This window comes from Eurytemora carolleeae, unplaced genomic scaffold, assembly GCF_000591075.1.
Source record: "Eurytemora carolleeae unplaced genomic scaffold, Eaff_2.0 scaffold1105, whole genome shotgun sequence".
Taxonomy (NCBI): Eukaryota; Metazoa; Arthropoda; class Copepoda; order Calanoida; family Temoridae; genus Eurytemora; species Eurytemora carolleeae.
In genome coordinates, this window is record NW_019396995.1 from 60,484 (window position 1) to 75,686 (window position 15,203).

At 33.4% G+C, this 15,203-nt stretch overlaps 1 protein-coding gene across 2 annotated transcripts in view; it reads left to right on the forward strand.

The window, feature by feature from the left end:
• The first annotated feature begins 800 nt into the window (after positions 1-800).
• The window catches only part of LOC111710890 (uncharacterized), a 29,166-nt gene continuing 14,763 nt past the window's right edge, over positions 801-15,203 (forward strand). For both annotated transcript variants that reach the window (XM_023485076.1, XM_023485077.1), the window contains exons 1-4: positions 801-1,275; positions 10,243-10,660; positions 11,257-11,627; positions 14,429-14,619. In XM_023485076.1, coding sequence (XP_023340844.1) covers positions 10,613-10,660; positions 11,257-11,627; positions 14,429-14,619 — 610 coding nt within the window. In that variant the 5' untranslated portion in view covers positions 801-1,275; positions 10,243-10,612. The remainder of the gene's footprint in view (positions 1,276-10,242; positions 10,661-11,256; positions 11,628-14,428; positions 14,620-15,203) is intronic.

A 15,203-nucleotide genomic window follows, 5' to 3' on the forward strand; every position in this document is an offset into this window, starting at 1 on the left:
GAGTATACTACCCTATACTCCTACCCTGAGTATCCTACTATACTCCTACCCTGAGTATATCCTACTATACTCCTACCCTGAGTATCCTACTATACTCCTATCCTGAGTATCCTACTCTACTCCTACTCTGAGTATACTACTCTACTCCTACCCTGAGTATATCCTACTCTACTCCTACCCTGAGTACCCTACTATACTCCTACCCTGAGTATCCTACCCTATACTCCTACCCTGTGTATATCCTACTCTACTCCTACCCTGAGGATATCCTACTCTATACTCCTACCCTGAGTATATCATACTTTACTCCTACCCTGAGTATATCCTACTCTACTCCTACCCTTAGTATATTCTACTCTACTCCTACCCTGAGTATATCCTACTCTACTCCTACCCTGAGTATATCCTACTCTAACAGTATCCTAGTAGTCTGGGTATGCAACCTTCGCTAAAAGGAAAATCCCATTAAAAATTAAATTTCTTGAAATGAAAGAATACTGTTTCTTCTCCAGAGAGCAGGGTAATATTCTATATCTTATAAGCCCCCCCCCCCCCTTCACGGGCAATGCAATAACAAACATGAAAGAACAAGTTGAATACAATATTCAGACAAATAATAATATTAATTAGTATTTCAATTAAACTTTCTAAGGCCAGACACTTTGTTTTCCTTATTATAAACCCTAGAAGTGGTAAGGCTCAGTGTCGGTTGAAACAGCTGTGATCTGAGATGAGGGTTTAAGCAGCTGAAACAGCTGTTATTATATGGGGGTTTCCTCCCCCCAACCCGGGCCCGGCTCTCACAGTGTAAGGACGTGCGGAGAGGAACTCTGTGCTCCAGGTCCCTGCACCCATACTACTCGACCAGTTCAGAGTTTTTTTCTCAGCTTCCGGCACAGGACCCAGCATTCTTGACCAGGGAGAGAGTTTAGTAAGATGAAAACCCCTGGAGCTCAGTTTTATGATTGGAAGATTGCAGAGTAAGGTTGCATTTGAATACTCAGTGTACACCCTGAGTCCTGTATGTATCTGCAGGTGGAGAACTCCTGAATTCAAACCTTGTTCAGTGACAGTTGGAGTTAGATTTGGTCCCAACCGTTAGTAGTATATTTTTATATAAACTATAAAAGATATAAACTGGTGAATTTAGTCTGAACAGTGATTATAAAGAGTTAGAAACTAGTTCTTATTCTTATCCCAGGATTGAGTGTTTTTAAAATGATCCTGAGCCTAGTTCAAATAAAAGTGTTCAGTCTCAAGCTCTCTAAAACCATGGTAAATATTATTTATTTCTCCTCCTTTTCTGTTTAATTCCTAAATATTTATTTTATATACTTTGTTTATTTTAGTTAAGAGGGGGGGGGGAGGTTGGGCATGTAAGGGCGGGAAATAAGAGGAATACTAAATGTTGGGGCCAGCTGCTGTATTTAAAAACATACATTTCATACATTTTTAAAAGATTTTCAAATCAAATAAAAGTCGGTTAAGTTATGAATATGGATTACATTTGAAGAAGAAAAAAATATAACTGCCGTGGTAAAGCAAATTGTTTAATGTCATCACGTTCAGTTTACTATTTAAGGAGTATCTGCATCGATGTTAATTAAGCAGGCTATATCAAGTTATAATTTAGGATTATATTTACGAAAGGGTGAGAGAGATCGGTTTAGACAAAATGTTGGCATTTTAGAACAAATCTACAAATGCTACAATAACAAACAAACAAAATTTTAAAAAACGTTAATATTTCTTATAAAGAAATGCATTTCTGAATGAATATCCTTGTTCTAAGTTAAGAGGTTAACTTATTAAAAGATTATTGAAAGTTTCTGTAACTACGGTTGATAGAAACGAATTTTCCGATTTAAATAACCCCACTAGTAAAAGGAACAGCACAAGGGGGGGGGGGCTGTAGTCTTAAATTCAAGATATAAAAACCATATTAATATTTCTACATTATATATTTGACAAACTCAAAATAAAAATTATTGGAATGACTGGAAAATTTTTGCTTTGAATATTTTATTTCTAATTATTTGATTGATATTACTACTCTGCTTAAAATATATCCTTGTATGCTTGTATCCTTGTATCATTTTAGCCTTGTATCCGTGTATTCCTGTATCCTTGTATCCTTGTATCCTTGTATTCCTGTATTCTTGTATCCTTGAATCCTTGTGTACTTGTATACATGTATCCTTGTATCCTTGTATCCTTGTATCCTTGTATTCCTTTATCCTTGTATCTTTGTATACTTGTATCCTTGTATTCTTGTATCCTTGTGTCATTGTATTCCTTGTATCCTTGTATCCTTGTATCCTTGTATCCTTGTATCCTTGTATCCTGTATCCTTATATCCCTGTATCCTTATATTAAAGTTAGCATAAATTTACTTGTGCAAGGTTGCTTAAAACTCTGGATATAAAGTAAACTAGTATCTCCGGGCTATAAAGTATGGTAGTTTATAAACTATAAACTGAGATGAGACCTGGACAAATGAAAATATCAACTATCTTTCTAAACTACTGGGATGACCCTTACCATGCCCTTACATCATCTCCCCTTCTCTCCACTAAAACCTACTATCTCTTCGGCCAGAGTACTACAGATCACTGCAGTATGCATCGAAAGCGTAGTCCAGCACCCCCTCTCCCCAGGTCTCTGTCACCTATCCTAGAATTCAATTAAAGTCAAAATCTAAAAGGTATTCCGAGCAATGTATCCTTGTATCCTAGTATCCTTGTATTCTTGTACCCTTGTATCCTAGTATCCTTGTATTCTTGTATCCTTCTATACTTGTATCCTTGTACCCTTGTATCCTAGTATCCTTGTATTCTTGTATCCTTGTATTCTTGTAACCTTGTATCCTTGTATCCTTGTATCCTTGTATCCTTGTATCCTTGTATCCTTGTATCCTTGTATCATTGTATCCTTGTATTCTTGTACCCTTGTATCCTAGAATCCTTGCATTCTTGGTTCCTTGTCTCCTAGTATACTTGTATTCGTGTATCCTTGTATCCATGCACCTGTGTATCCTCGTATCCTTGTATTCTTGTATCCTTGTATCCTTGTATCCTTGTATCATTGTACCCTAGTATCCTTGTATCCATGCACCTGTGTATCCTCGTATCCTTGTATCCATGACTCCTTTCATTGATCTTCGTTTAGAATTTGTATCTCAAGTTGGAAATAATGCAATAGAATAAATGTGAACTGACAACCCAAACCAAACTAAACTAACTCAATCCAATCCAAGCTAACCAGCACAAGTGCATCCTTAGAATCTAGTCACGTACCGGTCTATTCAATTAAAGGGAATAAATATATTCAGAAAACATGGCTTCTTCAAATTCAATAATTTGGTATCTTCTTCCTCCTAAAGGGTTTAAGAACATTTAAATTGCAATTTTTAGCTATTCTCTTTGGCTGCGAAACTTTTGAATGTTAAATATATGGCTTCATCGCTTAGACAATTTTGATTTCCAGTTTATTCTTTAATATAAAAATTTACATTGTAGGTTATGGATATCGAGTTTAAGGGATTGTTAGAGTAGTTTCAAGTCAACCTTCATGACAAGATGACAATATCCGATTAACAACGGTACCTAAACCTTTATCAGACCTGTTAAAATAAACAAAAAGTGAATATTTACCGTTGTGAATCGGACATTGTCATCTTTGCACGGAGGGGTCACTTGAAATTACGTTTACAGTTCCTGAAGCATAGCGCTATCCGTATTTACGTTATACTAGGATATTTTTTTATCGCATTATCTGAGAATCGTATTTCAAAACCTCTAAAATGTTCGTTTTGTGAAAATTTTATTTTATTTTTAGAAAGAATAATTCTCTATAATGGTACAAATGAAAAATATTTTTAAGCTTGTCTCAAATCTTCATCTTATCCCCACCTAGCCTCTCTAATTTAATCCTATATGACGTCATGACCTGTCGTATGTGGAAGATTGGGGGAAAAGTTTCAAAGTTCTTTAATATTTGATTTAATATTTTTAACAAGTATAAAGCGGTAAATGTAGTATAAAACGGTAATTGTGGTATAAAGCGGTAATTGTGGTATAAAACGGTAATTTCCAATAAAGAACCCACATATTTACGGTTTTTGTAAAAAAAAAAAAAAAATATTTTTTTTTATAAAAATTCTGGTTACAACAAATACTGGCTTTAATAGATTACAATAATTTCTCTTGGGTTGGAGTATATCAAGACACCCTGTACTAGAGTTGGAGTATAGCAGGACACCCTGTACTAGGGTTGGAGTATATTAGGACACCCTGTACTAGGGTTGAAGTATATCAGGACACCCTGTACTGGGGTTGAAGTATATCAGGACACCCTGTACTAGGGTTGGAGTATATCAGGACACCCTGTACTGGGGTTGAAGTATATCAGGACACCCTGTACTAGGGTTGGAGTATATCAGGACACCCTGTACTGGGGTTGAAGTATATCAGGACACCCTGTACTAGGGTTGGAGTATATCAGGACACCCTGTACTAGGGTTGGAGTATATCAGGACACCCTGTACTAGGGTTGGAGTATATCAGGACACCCTGTACTAGGGTTGGACTATGTATGAGAGTTAGATTTTAATCTTATGCATCCTATCCCTGCAAAATATCAGAGAAAGTTGCAACTTGCTAAATTACCCCAACCCAACCCAGCCTAGATCAATTCATCTGAATTTATCCAACATGTTAATAACTCAGGTATTATTGGGCAGGGACGGGGGGGGAGGTTCTATTGGTTGGTTAAGGGGGTGGGGAGCCGAGTTTAAAGTCGAGTTTGAAATATATTTTTACTTTTCATTATCTTTCCTTCTCGTATATAACATTACTTTAATTAGATATGAAAAGATCAAAGCACATTGTATTGTGTTACACTTAGCTAATTGGTTTAAACCTGCTTGAAGAGTGTATGAACATATTTCCTGATATTTTTTCTTCTAGAAACGCCGTACATTGAAACTATATGTGTCTCCGTCCTACTTGACGTCACAGATCAGTGGTAGGACGCAAGAATCAAAGCGGATATTTGTGTGAGACAGTGATAATTTACTGGGGGTAAAGATTCGAATAGGGCCAGGTAGAAAAATGTTTGTCGCGATTCAATTTGAGGTTTTTTTTGTAGCTTCTTAACACATTTCCTAAACTTATTTTTTTCTCTCACAAAATCTTTGTTTTTTTTTTACCAAAATTTTATTATTCCGGAAAGTTTTTTTTTTTATTTATCCTTGTAGCCGCAGCGATGGGCCTCTAAGCCTAATATAGCCTGCATGGTCCTCGTCGTAGACTAGCGGCCGCAGCGCTCGGCAAATAAATTGTCGAACGCAAACATTATTTTTCGTTGACAAATTCGTAATAACAAAAGGATGGGGGGGGGGGGCACAGTGCCCCAAAGGTTTTAAGCTCTCACTCAAAAATTGTTGAGAATGACTCCTTAAACATTAAAGTTAAAAAGAATTGCTTTATTTTAGTTCTTAAACTTTATGTCTAGTGCTACTTTTTATTTTTCTAAGCTGTTTGGATATCTCTGTAGGGGGGAGGGAGGAATTCATATTTAAGAGTTGAGACAAAAAACGTAATAAACCATATCTTTCATAAAAGAAATCTTTTAAGGCGGGAGAAATTTAACTGTCCGCTAGGACAGAACTCTGCCCAATGTTGCACAGACGAATATACAAAAAACATGAGAGTATAACATGCTGTAAACCCGGGATGCATAGATATAAACATATTTTATTGCCGTACAAAATGTTTCTTATTTTCTCAGGTTGTGCTGATTACAAACAGGTTTTGGGGGGAATATTTGAATATAAAAATGATAATATGTTAAATTCTATTTTATGTTTTTACGTTGTACACAGTGCAGTGCTTAGGATCCATTTATTTTTGATGCGGATCCGGATCCGGATCCTGGATCCGCACTGGAAAAAAATGGATCTGGATCCAGGTCATTTCTTTAAGATTTACTGAATTTTTTTAACAAAAAATATGTTCAAATTTTTTGTTTTACTTTTTGTTAGCTTATTTTTAACCTAAAACTTGATGAACCATTCAGAAATGAGGAAATTTTTATAATCTCTCTTTTTTTCAAAAGCTCAGATTTGGGTTTTAAGAACAAAAAAGTTTTTTTTGCTGTTTTTGGTTGATATTTTACTCCTTGGATCCATCCGGATCCGTGGATCCGCATATTTTTGCGGATCCGGATCCTAAGCACTGAATTGTTAAAATACATGTTAAAATTATGTTGTATTTGGTACAAATCATATCCAATTCTTCAAATGTAATATATTTTATTTTATTTTATTGTGAACCCAGCTTTGCCTACGCGCTAAACTTTTTAAAACAAAGCTAAGAACATTCCCGTGGTTCTACCGAGTTTCTCAATCAAAATTTGAGTCGAATCGGACAAAGAGTTAGAACTTACAAAAAACAATGAAACAGATTGATTACTACTTTATATATATATAATGTTATTATTAGCTTGCATTTCTTTCTAATTTTAGGGTTTTAAAATACATTTATGCAAAATGAAAATGTTTATTGAACAAGGAAATATAAAATGAAAAAACAGTCATTGTGCTTTCATTAAACGTCAATACAAGCATTCACTTTGAAAATTTCTGCATTGTCAAAACTACAAAATAACATTGTAAGATTATTAACAAATTGTGGTTTTTATAATTATGTTTGATCCGAATTAACATCAAAGAACATTCAACAGTATTTTTACATTATTACAATGTTAAAATATATACAGGGTGAGTTAAAAAACGGGGATTATCGATGTTTTGGACAAAAACAGGTTTCGCGGATTTTTTTATGTTCCCTGTTTTTTCTCACACTGTATATTTAACTAATCTCCGATTTTATGTTTTAGTTGTTGGTCTATCGATTTTTTGTAGATTTTAAAAATTTGGAAAGGAATTGAGTCTTTGCCATAAACTCTGATTTTCTAATCCATACCCTTTTCGTTTCAACCCAATAACGTAGAACTTAGATATTTCAAACTTTGAACTGTTATAGATCAAATAATCTAAGGTTGAAATATTAAAGATTTTCATAATCAGCTTGCAAAGATATAGGGATAAGAAAATTTAAGTTTGTGGCAAAAACTCAATTCCATTCCAAATTTTTAAAATTTTAAGGCAATCTTTTAATTTTTTAACGTCCGTTTTCAGGGGTTTATGTGAAGGCCCAAAATTTGTTTGGGCCGATTGATGGTTCAGTTGTTTGGACTATTTTTGGATGCAAAAACGGACTGACAGACAAGTAAACGGACAGACCGCGACAAGTAAACTACATAATTAGATTTTAAGAGAAGATTTGGAAGCAAATTTTAAAAAATTGACCTTTTCATTCTAAATGTTTTTTTAATCTTGTATTTAGAAATATTCAGAAATCTTGGATTGTTTCAGCGCTATAAATCCTAGACACAGAACCCTCTGCGTAGGATGGTGTAAATGCCAATTTCTATTTAATTATTTACAATCTAGGACTTTTTGCAATCAGTTCTCCGCATCCACCGAGACAAGATTACAAGTATCATGCAATTACTTCTTTAGAAGAGGGGGAGGAGGGGGGGGGGGGGGGAGAATTAAAAGGATTTTCACCCCAAACTAAAATAAAGGAATTGAGTTTTTGCCACAAACTCTGATTTTATAATCACTATATCTTTGGAACCAAATGTTGTAGACCTTAGATATTTCAAACTATAAATTCTGTTAAATCAAATAATCTGAGTTTGAAATATCAAAGGTTTACACCATCGCGGGTTCTAAAGATATTGGGGATTAAATATTTGATTTTGTTCCAAAGACTCAATTCCTTTATGCACATAGTATTGAAATCTTGTATATTTTCAATCATAATAATTTTTTGAATTTATAATATTTGAATTTATAATATTTGACGGGATAAAATCCGTAAAATTAAAACTGGGGGAGCTACGAGGTCATAAAGATGTTTACAAGAAATGTCTTTGACACAAACTCTGATTTAATCTTTTTATCATTGAAACCCAATGTCCAAGACCCGATCTCACAGAATTCAAAGTTCAAACTATTCAAGGTCTACGAAATAGGGTTGCCGCAAAGATAAATGATTAGAAAATCAGAGTTTGTGACAAAGGCTCAATTTATATAACCGTCTCCTTCTGTCTACTTCAATGTGCTTAAATTAAATAGTTTTAAAACTTTTCACGCTAATTAAAAATATAGCATTGCCCTAATGTATTGCATGAAGGGTCACTTGAAATTATTCGCTAATATTCTTATCCATTTATTTTACTTATTTTTTTATTTATAAAATGTAAAGCATACAGGATGTAAAGCATTGCAGCAGTTTTCATATTTATAGCTTATTGTTACGCAAGGATGCTTTTGTAAGAGCCACTAACGAACAGTATTATTTGAATAAATCTCTATTCAATACTGAGCCTGAGCATTTTTGTTTAGATAGAACTAAACGTTTTAGCCTGAACTGGATATTTGACCTGAAAAGGATATTTGGCCTGAAAACTTTTGAATTATAAAAAAGTTTATAAAAGTTTTAATTTGCTTGGTCTCTGAATCTCTCATTTGTAGGATCTATGTTTGCTGAGCAATAAGAGAAGAGTTAAAAAGTTTTTAACAACAGTTTATTTTGCATCACTGCATGGGGATAAATAATTCATCAAAATCCATGGATTAGCTTTTCCAATCGTTCAAAAGTTATCGTCTCTTTGGTCTCATGAGTATGAGATAATAAAAAGTACATTTTCTAATTATCTTTGCTTCTAAATAATCGAAATCTTTTTTCATTTATTCTTTTCCTTTTAACTGTTTCCTGTAAACATTCTTTAATCTTTTGTACAAGCTGCTGACTCTAGTTTCGCGCCCCTTGTTCCCGACTTTTAAGTTTTTTTGCGATTTTATCGGTTTTTATTGTTGAATTTTGAAGTTACGTAAAGATAATAATATGTTATTTAAAATATTGAACCGTTTGTCTGTAATTTTAGTTTAAAACGCAGATCAATTCCTGCGTCAGAATCATAAGGAAAACAGATAAGATCGGTTTTAATCATTTTGATTTTAATGAGGCCTGTAAAATATCTATTGCTTCGCTCTGGATGAATGTTTTTGGCAATATTGGTCCTGTGAGTTCTTGAAATATGGAGATATATGATTAGGAAACGTTTATTAATTTCCTAATATTATTCTACAACTTTCTGCCAAATATTGTATTTTAAATTCATGGAGATATATAATTAGGAAACGTTTATTAATTTCCTAATATTATTCTACAACTTTCTGCCAAATATTGTATTTTAAAGTCACAGTTCGCAAATCTTTAGAAAGAAATTTACCCTTGAGTCTAATTGTTTTTATTATTTAAAGTATTTGCTGTGATATTTGAGTCTAATCCGTGAGGTTGAAGGGATAAAAAAGGGAAGTTAAAGAATGTCCTTTTTAACGTTCAACTTAAATTTTGTGTGTGTTTTTTTATTATCATTTAGTTATATTTACATATATAAATCCCTTAGTAGCGAGCTTAGTACAACAGGGAATATCCTGGATTTATTACGTAAATATTATAAATGAAGGATTAAGAAGGTTTTATGGAGGGATTAGGGAGGGTTTAGGGAGGGATTAGATCTGATATTTGAAGACCCGAGTATCTGAAAAACTATCTCATAATGATTTACGTCTGTGTGACCCGTCTCTAATCTGTAATCTGCTCAGTGACCATCCAACCTGGGGGGGGGGCTGTCCATGTAGCCAAGGGGGGAGTTAGTTTATATTTGAAACTAAAAGGGAATAGACCCATTGAGTGTGCAGTGAAAACTAAAAATACACGTTTCAATATTGAAACCATATTAGTCAATGAGCTAAAGAATTGATCCTCATATTGTACGATCAATGAATTTATTCAAAAAATATTGATAAAGTTTAACCTCTCATTTACTCACTAAGATTAAACCGAAACTGTAATCTGTACATAGGGTTTAACTAAGCTGAAACTACGGATTAGTCAAGCGAGAACTCTGGTTTGAGTCGATAGTAGACTATGGGTTAACTTTATAGATTAACTCTATGGGTTAACTTTATAGATTAACTATATGAATTAACTATATAGATTAACTATATGGATTAAGGAGTTGAACTACGAATTAGCTAAAAAGAAGGCACTTGTTATTAACTTAATTTACGGTGTATTTTACTAATCATATTTATTATTTCAGACGATACCAGATTTTCTGAATTAACTCAGTGAAAGCAGAGAAGATAGTTCAAAACTTGAAGTCCTTCACCTTCCAAGAGGAATTAAAAGTTATAAACTCTTTGAAACCAGTTAAAAGTTATGATCTCTATAAGAGCAGTTAAAAGTTACGAACCCTAGGAGAGCAGCTATATGTTGTGACCTCTATAAAAGCTGTAAAAAGTTATGCATCCTATGAAAGCAGTTCAGAGTTATTCTATGTGAGCCACTGAAACGCTGCTCTTTATGAACAGCTGAAGTTCTCGATGTAAGCAGCTGAAGTCCACTACATGAGCAGCTAAAGTCCCATATATCAGCTAATGTCTCCAATGTGAGCATATCTAAAGAATGGTATGGAGGACCTGTATGGAAGAACGCAAGGGAACCCTGTCCCTGCTCAGGGATAGATTAGACAATGTCTAATTTAGATTTATTAAACCAAACCTTTCCCAGTTTTACCAAGATTTATTCCTTCCAGGAAATAGAGAATTCGTTTTAGATAAGTTCTAATTCTTAATCCACCTTACTTCCACCTTGCTGTTCTTTGTTATAGACTTTTATTTTTAGGTCTATTACCTTGTTCTTAGAGAAAATCTAATTTAACAAAATTGCCATTTAAATCATGAAATATATTTCATGATTCTGGTTCAAGGGAAAAATACAATATTCAGAACATATTTAATCTAAATTAGATTTTTGATTTAAATAAAACATGAAGTTGAAATAGATAAAAATAGCAACAGCTTTGTCTATATAGGATTGGGATAGGACTTACATAAATTATCTTTCTTATGAAAATAAACAAAACGTATTAAATTTTCCATCTCCGTCTTAGAAATTATAGAATTACACATTTTTCAAGAATTTTTAGAAACAAATACAAAAAAGAATCTTCCCAAAACTGAGATTGTATTGGCATTTTTCCACAATTTTCGTATTTCTTTATAATTAGAAACTAATCTAATTATCTATTTATCTATCTATCTTTGTGTATCAGGAACCCAAGTTTTATAGAACAAACTTCGGACGCATAACTCCCAGTGATTTAAACAGATCAAGACAAGGACGAATATCTCCTACAGAGACAAATAAACCTCGTCCTGGTTTCTCCGGTAGAATGTCTCCAGATCTAAACCGATCCCGGATATTCTCCGGGTCCCTAGCTCCACAGGAGGGTTCTCTAGCTCCGGGTACTCGACAGCAAGCAGGACCTCAGCAGCCTGGTCTTCTAAACATTAGTAGCCATAATAGCTCTAAAATATCTTCAACAAACTCCGGTGCAACGTCAAGTCAAACAAAGACGACCATGGATTCATCTCATCATGATCTCAACAGTACACAAATATCTCCAATATCTGCTACTAGAAAGTAAGTATTTTGTAGCTAAATATCTCCTATTTTTGCTACTAGAAAGTTAGTATTTGTAGCAAAATATCTCCTATATCTGCTACTAGAAAGTTAGTATTTGTAGCAAAATATCTCCTATATCTGGTACTAGAAAGTAAGTATTTTGTAGCAAAATATCTCCTATACCTGCTACTAGAAAGTTAGTATTTTGTAGCAAAATACCTCCTATACCTGCTACTAGAAAGTAAGTATTTTGTAGCAAAATTTCTCCAATATCTGCTACTAGAAAGTAAGAATAAAAAAAAATATCTCCTTTATATGCTACTAGAAAGTAAGAATTTTGTAGCAAAGGGAAAAAATTAAGACTCGAGCCAAAGCTTTTAAAGCTCAGGTTTCATGCGGGAATTTTTAATTTTATTGTTGAAAACATAACATTTTTAAAACTAGCCCGGCCTGAAACCATCTGGGGGCCATGAGAGGCCCCACATAAAAATGTGGCTTGATCGGATTTATATTTAATTAAACCCCAACTAACGGACATGGCAAATATGCAGCCTGCTTAAATATCTGTTACTTAAAATATCTCCACCAATAATTTGAGTATTGCCGCGCTACTGGTCACTTTTATATCTTTGGTTGGTATTTTTCGGGCTTTTAGCTTTGACGTTAAGTATTCAAATACCTCAGTTCTCATTTTTAACCTCAAAAACGTGTAGGTAGGGATTAAAGATTGAAATATTTTATTAATATAAAGGAACTGTAGAAGTAATTTCAAGTGACACTCTATTTATAAAGTGGCATGTCCGATTCACAACGGTTCCCTTTCAACCGTTGGTTCATCCAGGATGTTATAGAGAATGCAGTGTGAACTCAACTTCCACAGAACTCAATTTTCAGAAAGAAAAATGTGAATATCTCCGCCATCGATGATTTGACAAAAGTTTAGATTGAACCGTTGTGAATCGAACTTACCATTTTAATATTTGATGGTCATTGTAACAGTTTCTAAATGCACTCCAGATCCTCTCTGCTCCTCTAGACCGTTAAAGGCTTTGCCGGAGAAATATCTTATTGTGCTGAATTTAACAGTTTCCAGAATAATTTTATTTTTATTTTATTTTTGTGCAGACCTTTTTACTTCCAATCTTGTTAAATTGTTTCAGCCATTTTGAATAAATAGTTCGCATGCAAATTTTTTAATATTTTTTTTAAATAATGGTAAGGAAAGGAATACTCACAACCTCTACTACCTATATTTTTGCATCTTTTTGATGAAAACTCTTAATATTTAAATTTTTGATTTATTAGAATTTTTAATTTAGAATTATAAAGCTCCGCAACATGATGTTGCAAAAAGGGATCAGTTATTTTTGGAATATTTCGATAAGTTCTTGAAAATTAAGGGTATTTGATTTTCATTTAATGATACTTTTGAAAAGTTTTGAATCAGGAATAATTTTTTCTAAAGTTGATTTAAGCATCAATGAACATAACATACAATTCGTACTTTACGATTTTTGATGTATTTAAAAACACAAAGTAATTTTTTCTTTAAATTTATTTAAAATAATATTGTGGGGAGGATGATATAATATATGTTAGCTACATTTTTCCTTTAGATGTATTTATAATACAAATATTTTTGAAATATTTTGATAGATATTAGAAAACCGTCTATATTTGGTTTCATTTTAAAATTTTCAAGAAAACATTTAAATACGTTATTGAATCATGGCCCATTATACAAGTTTTGAATGACGAAATTATTGAAAATTGCATTTTAAAAACTAATTTTCTTTTTAACCTTAAAATTTTATTCAACAAATTATTTCTATTTTTACTGGCATTCTTCAAACAAGGTTGTTTATTGCAAGTACTAATTAATACTTTACACAGAATTCAATTTACTTTTTATACTTTTTTACTAAACAGAATGCATCCAGTTTTTCCTGCTTGGGGCCTGCAGTTTAAGTTGCAGTGTATTGTAAATTGTAATTGAATTAAAAAAACTAACTTTCCCAAAGTTCATGCCGTCAGTATTGAAGCATTTTCAATCAAATTTTAATCTCTCGTTCAAAAATAGCGGAAGCCTATCCTCAAATATTAAAAGTACATAGCTCAACAAAAAAAGTATTAAATAGCAAATATGAAAATACATACTTAAAGGATGAAAATGGATTCCAAAGTTAAGAATCACTGGATTTTTAACCAGGACCTCTAGTTCACCGTGCAATATTTGCGTTAGGCTGGGATAGGGTTGTTCATTGGTAAATTTATCAAGGTTTAAAGGAACAGTTGTAAGAAATGCACTCTGAAAAGATCGATTAGAAGTGTCTTTTATTATATGTACAGTGGCATGTTTTATTCACAATTGTAACATTTAAAGGTTTTTCTGATCCGGGAGGAATTAAAATATCGTCAGTGGTTTCTATACAAAAGTATACATTTACAATTCTACAACTATAATGAAGGAAATCAACAGAATTCAACATTTTTAGATAGAAACACGATTAGGGTTTCCAACGCAAGTGGATTGTACTTGCGCGCAATTGTGAGACCTGTAAACTCATAACAATTGCACGCAATTCGAGAAGAGTTGCGCGCAATTCCGCACAGTTGCGCGCATTCCGCACAGTTGCGCGCAACGGAATTGCAATTGGAAACCCTAAACACGATATAAATATGGTTTTGAGGGTACTGTTGTTAATCAAACATGGCACCCTGAAAACTGCGGGTCACTGGGAACTACTTCTACAGTTGCTTAATTTTTTTAATCCCGATAATTATTGTTTTCATTAGAACTAATATTATTTTGTATTCAGGGCTCTCTTGGATCGGTTAAACGGGAGCCAGGTGACCAACCACAGCCAGTTGAACGGAGGGACCCAGAGAAAGGAGAAGAAACCGTTGTCGAACCTTCTCCTGGTCTCTGCTGATACCGGAGCAAGGGAGATGTTACAATCCCTCGGCCTTCTCTGCATAGTTTCTCTTCTACTTGCTCTACTCTCTTTAGGTAAAAGGAACGGAGTTATTGCCACAAACTCAGATTTTCGAATCCAAACATCTAAAAAGCCAATGCCGTAGACCTTAGATATTTCAAACTATGAATTCGGTTACAGATCAATTAATCTAATTTTGAAATATTAATGGTTTACACCACGAGGTTGCAAAGATATAGGAATAAAAGCCAATTTTAAGTTATATGAATGAATTCTATTTTATAGTTGTTAACCTTCACAATTTTTGCCGGAATTTAAGAAACTGGGTTCATAGGATTCACTCCCTTTTAGTTCTATTCACAAGTACAGTGCATATTATAGGATTCACTCCCTTTTAGTTCTATTCACAAGTGCAGTGCATATTATAGGATTCACTCCCTTTTAGTTCTATTCACAAGTACATTGCATATTATAGGATTCACTCCCTTATAGTTCTATTCACAAGTACATTGCAATTTGCATATTATAGGATTCACACCCTTTTAGTTCTATTCACAAGTGCAGTGCATAAAGTTCATTTAAAAAGTTTAAAAGTAAAAACTACATAAAAGAAAAACTTTTCTTTTGAAAAATCTAATGACATTTTAATTCATGATGA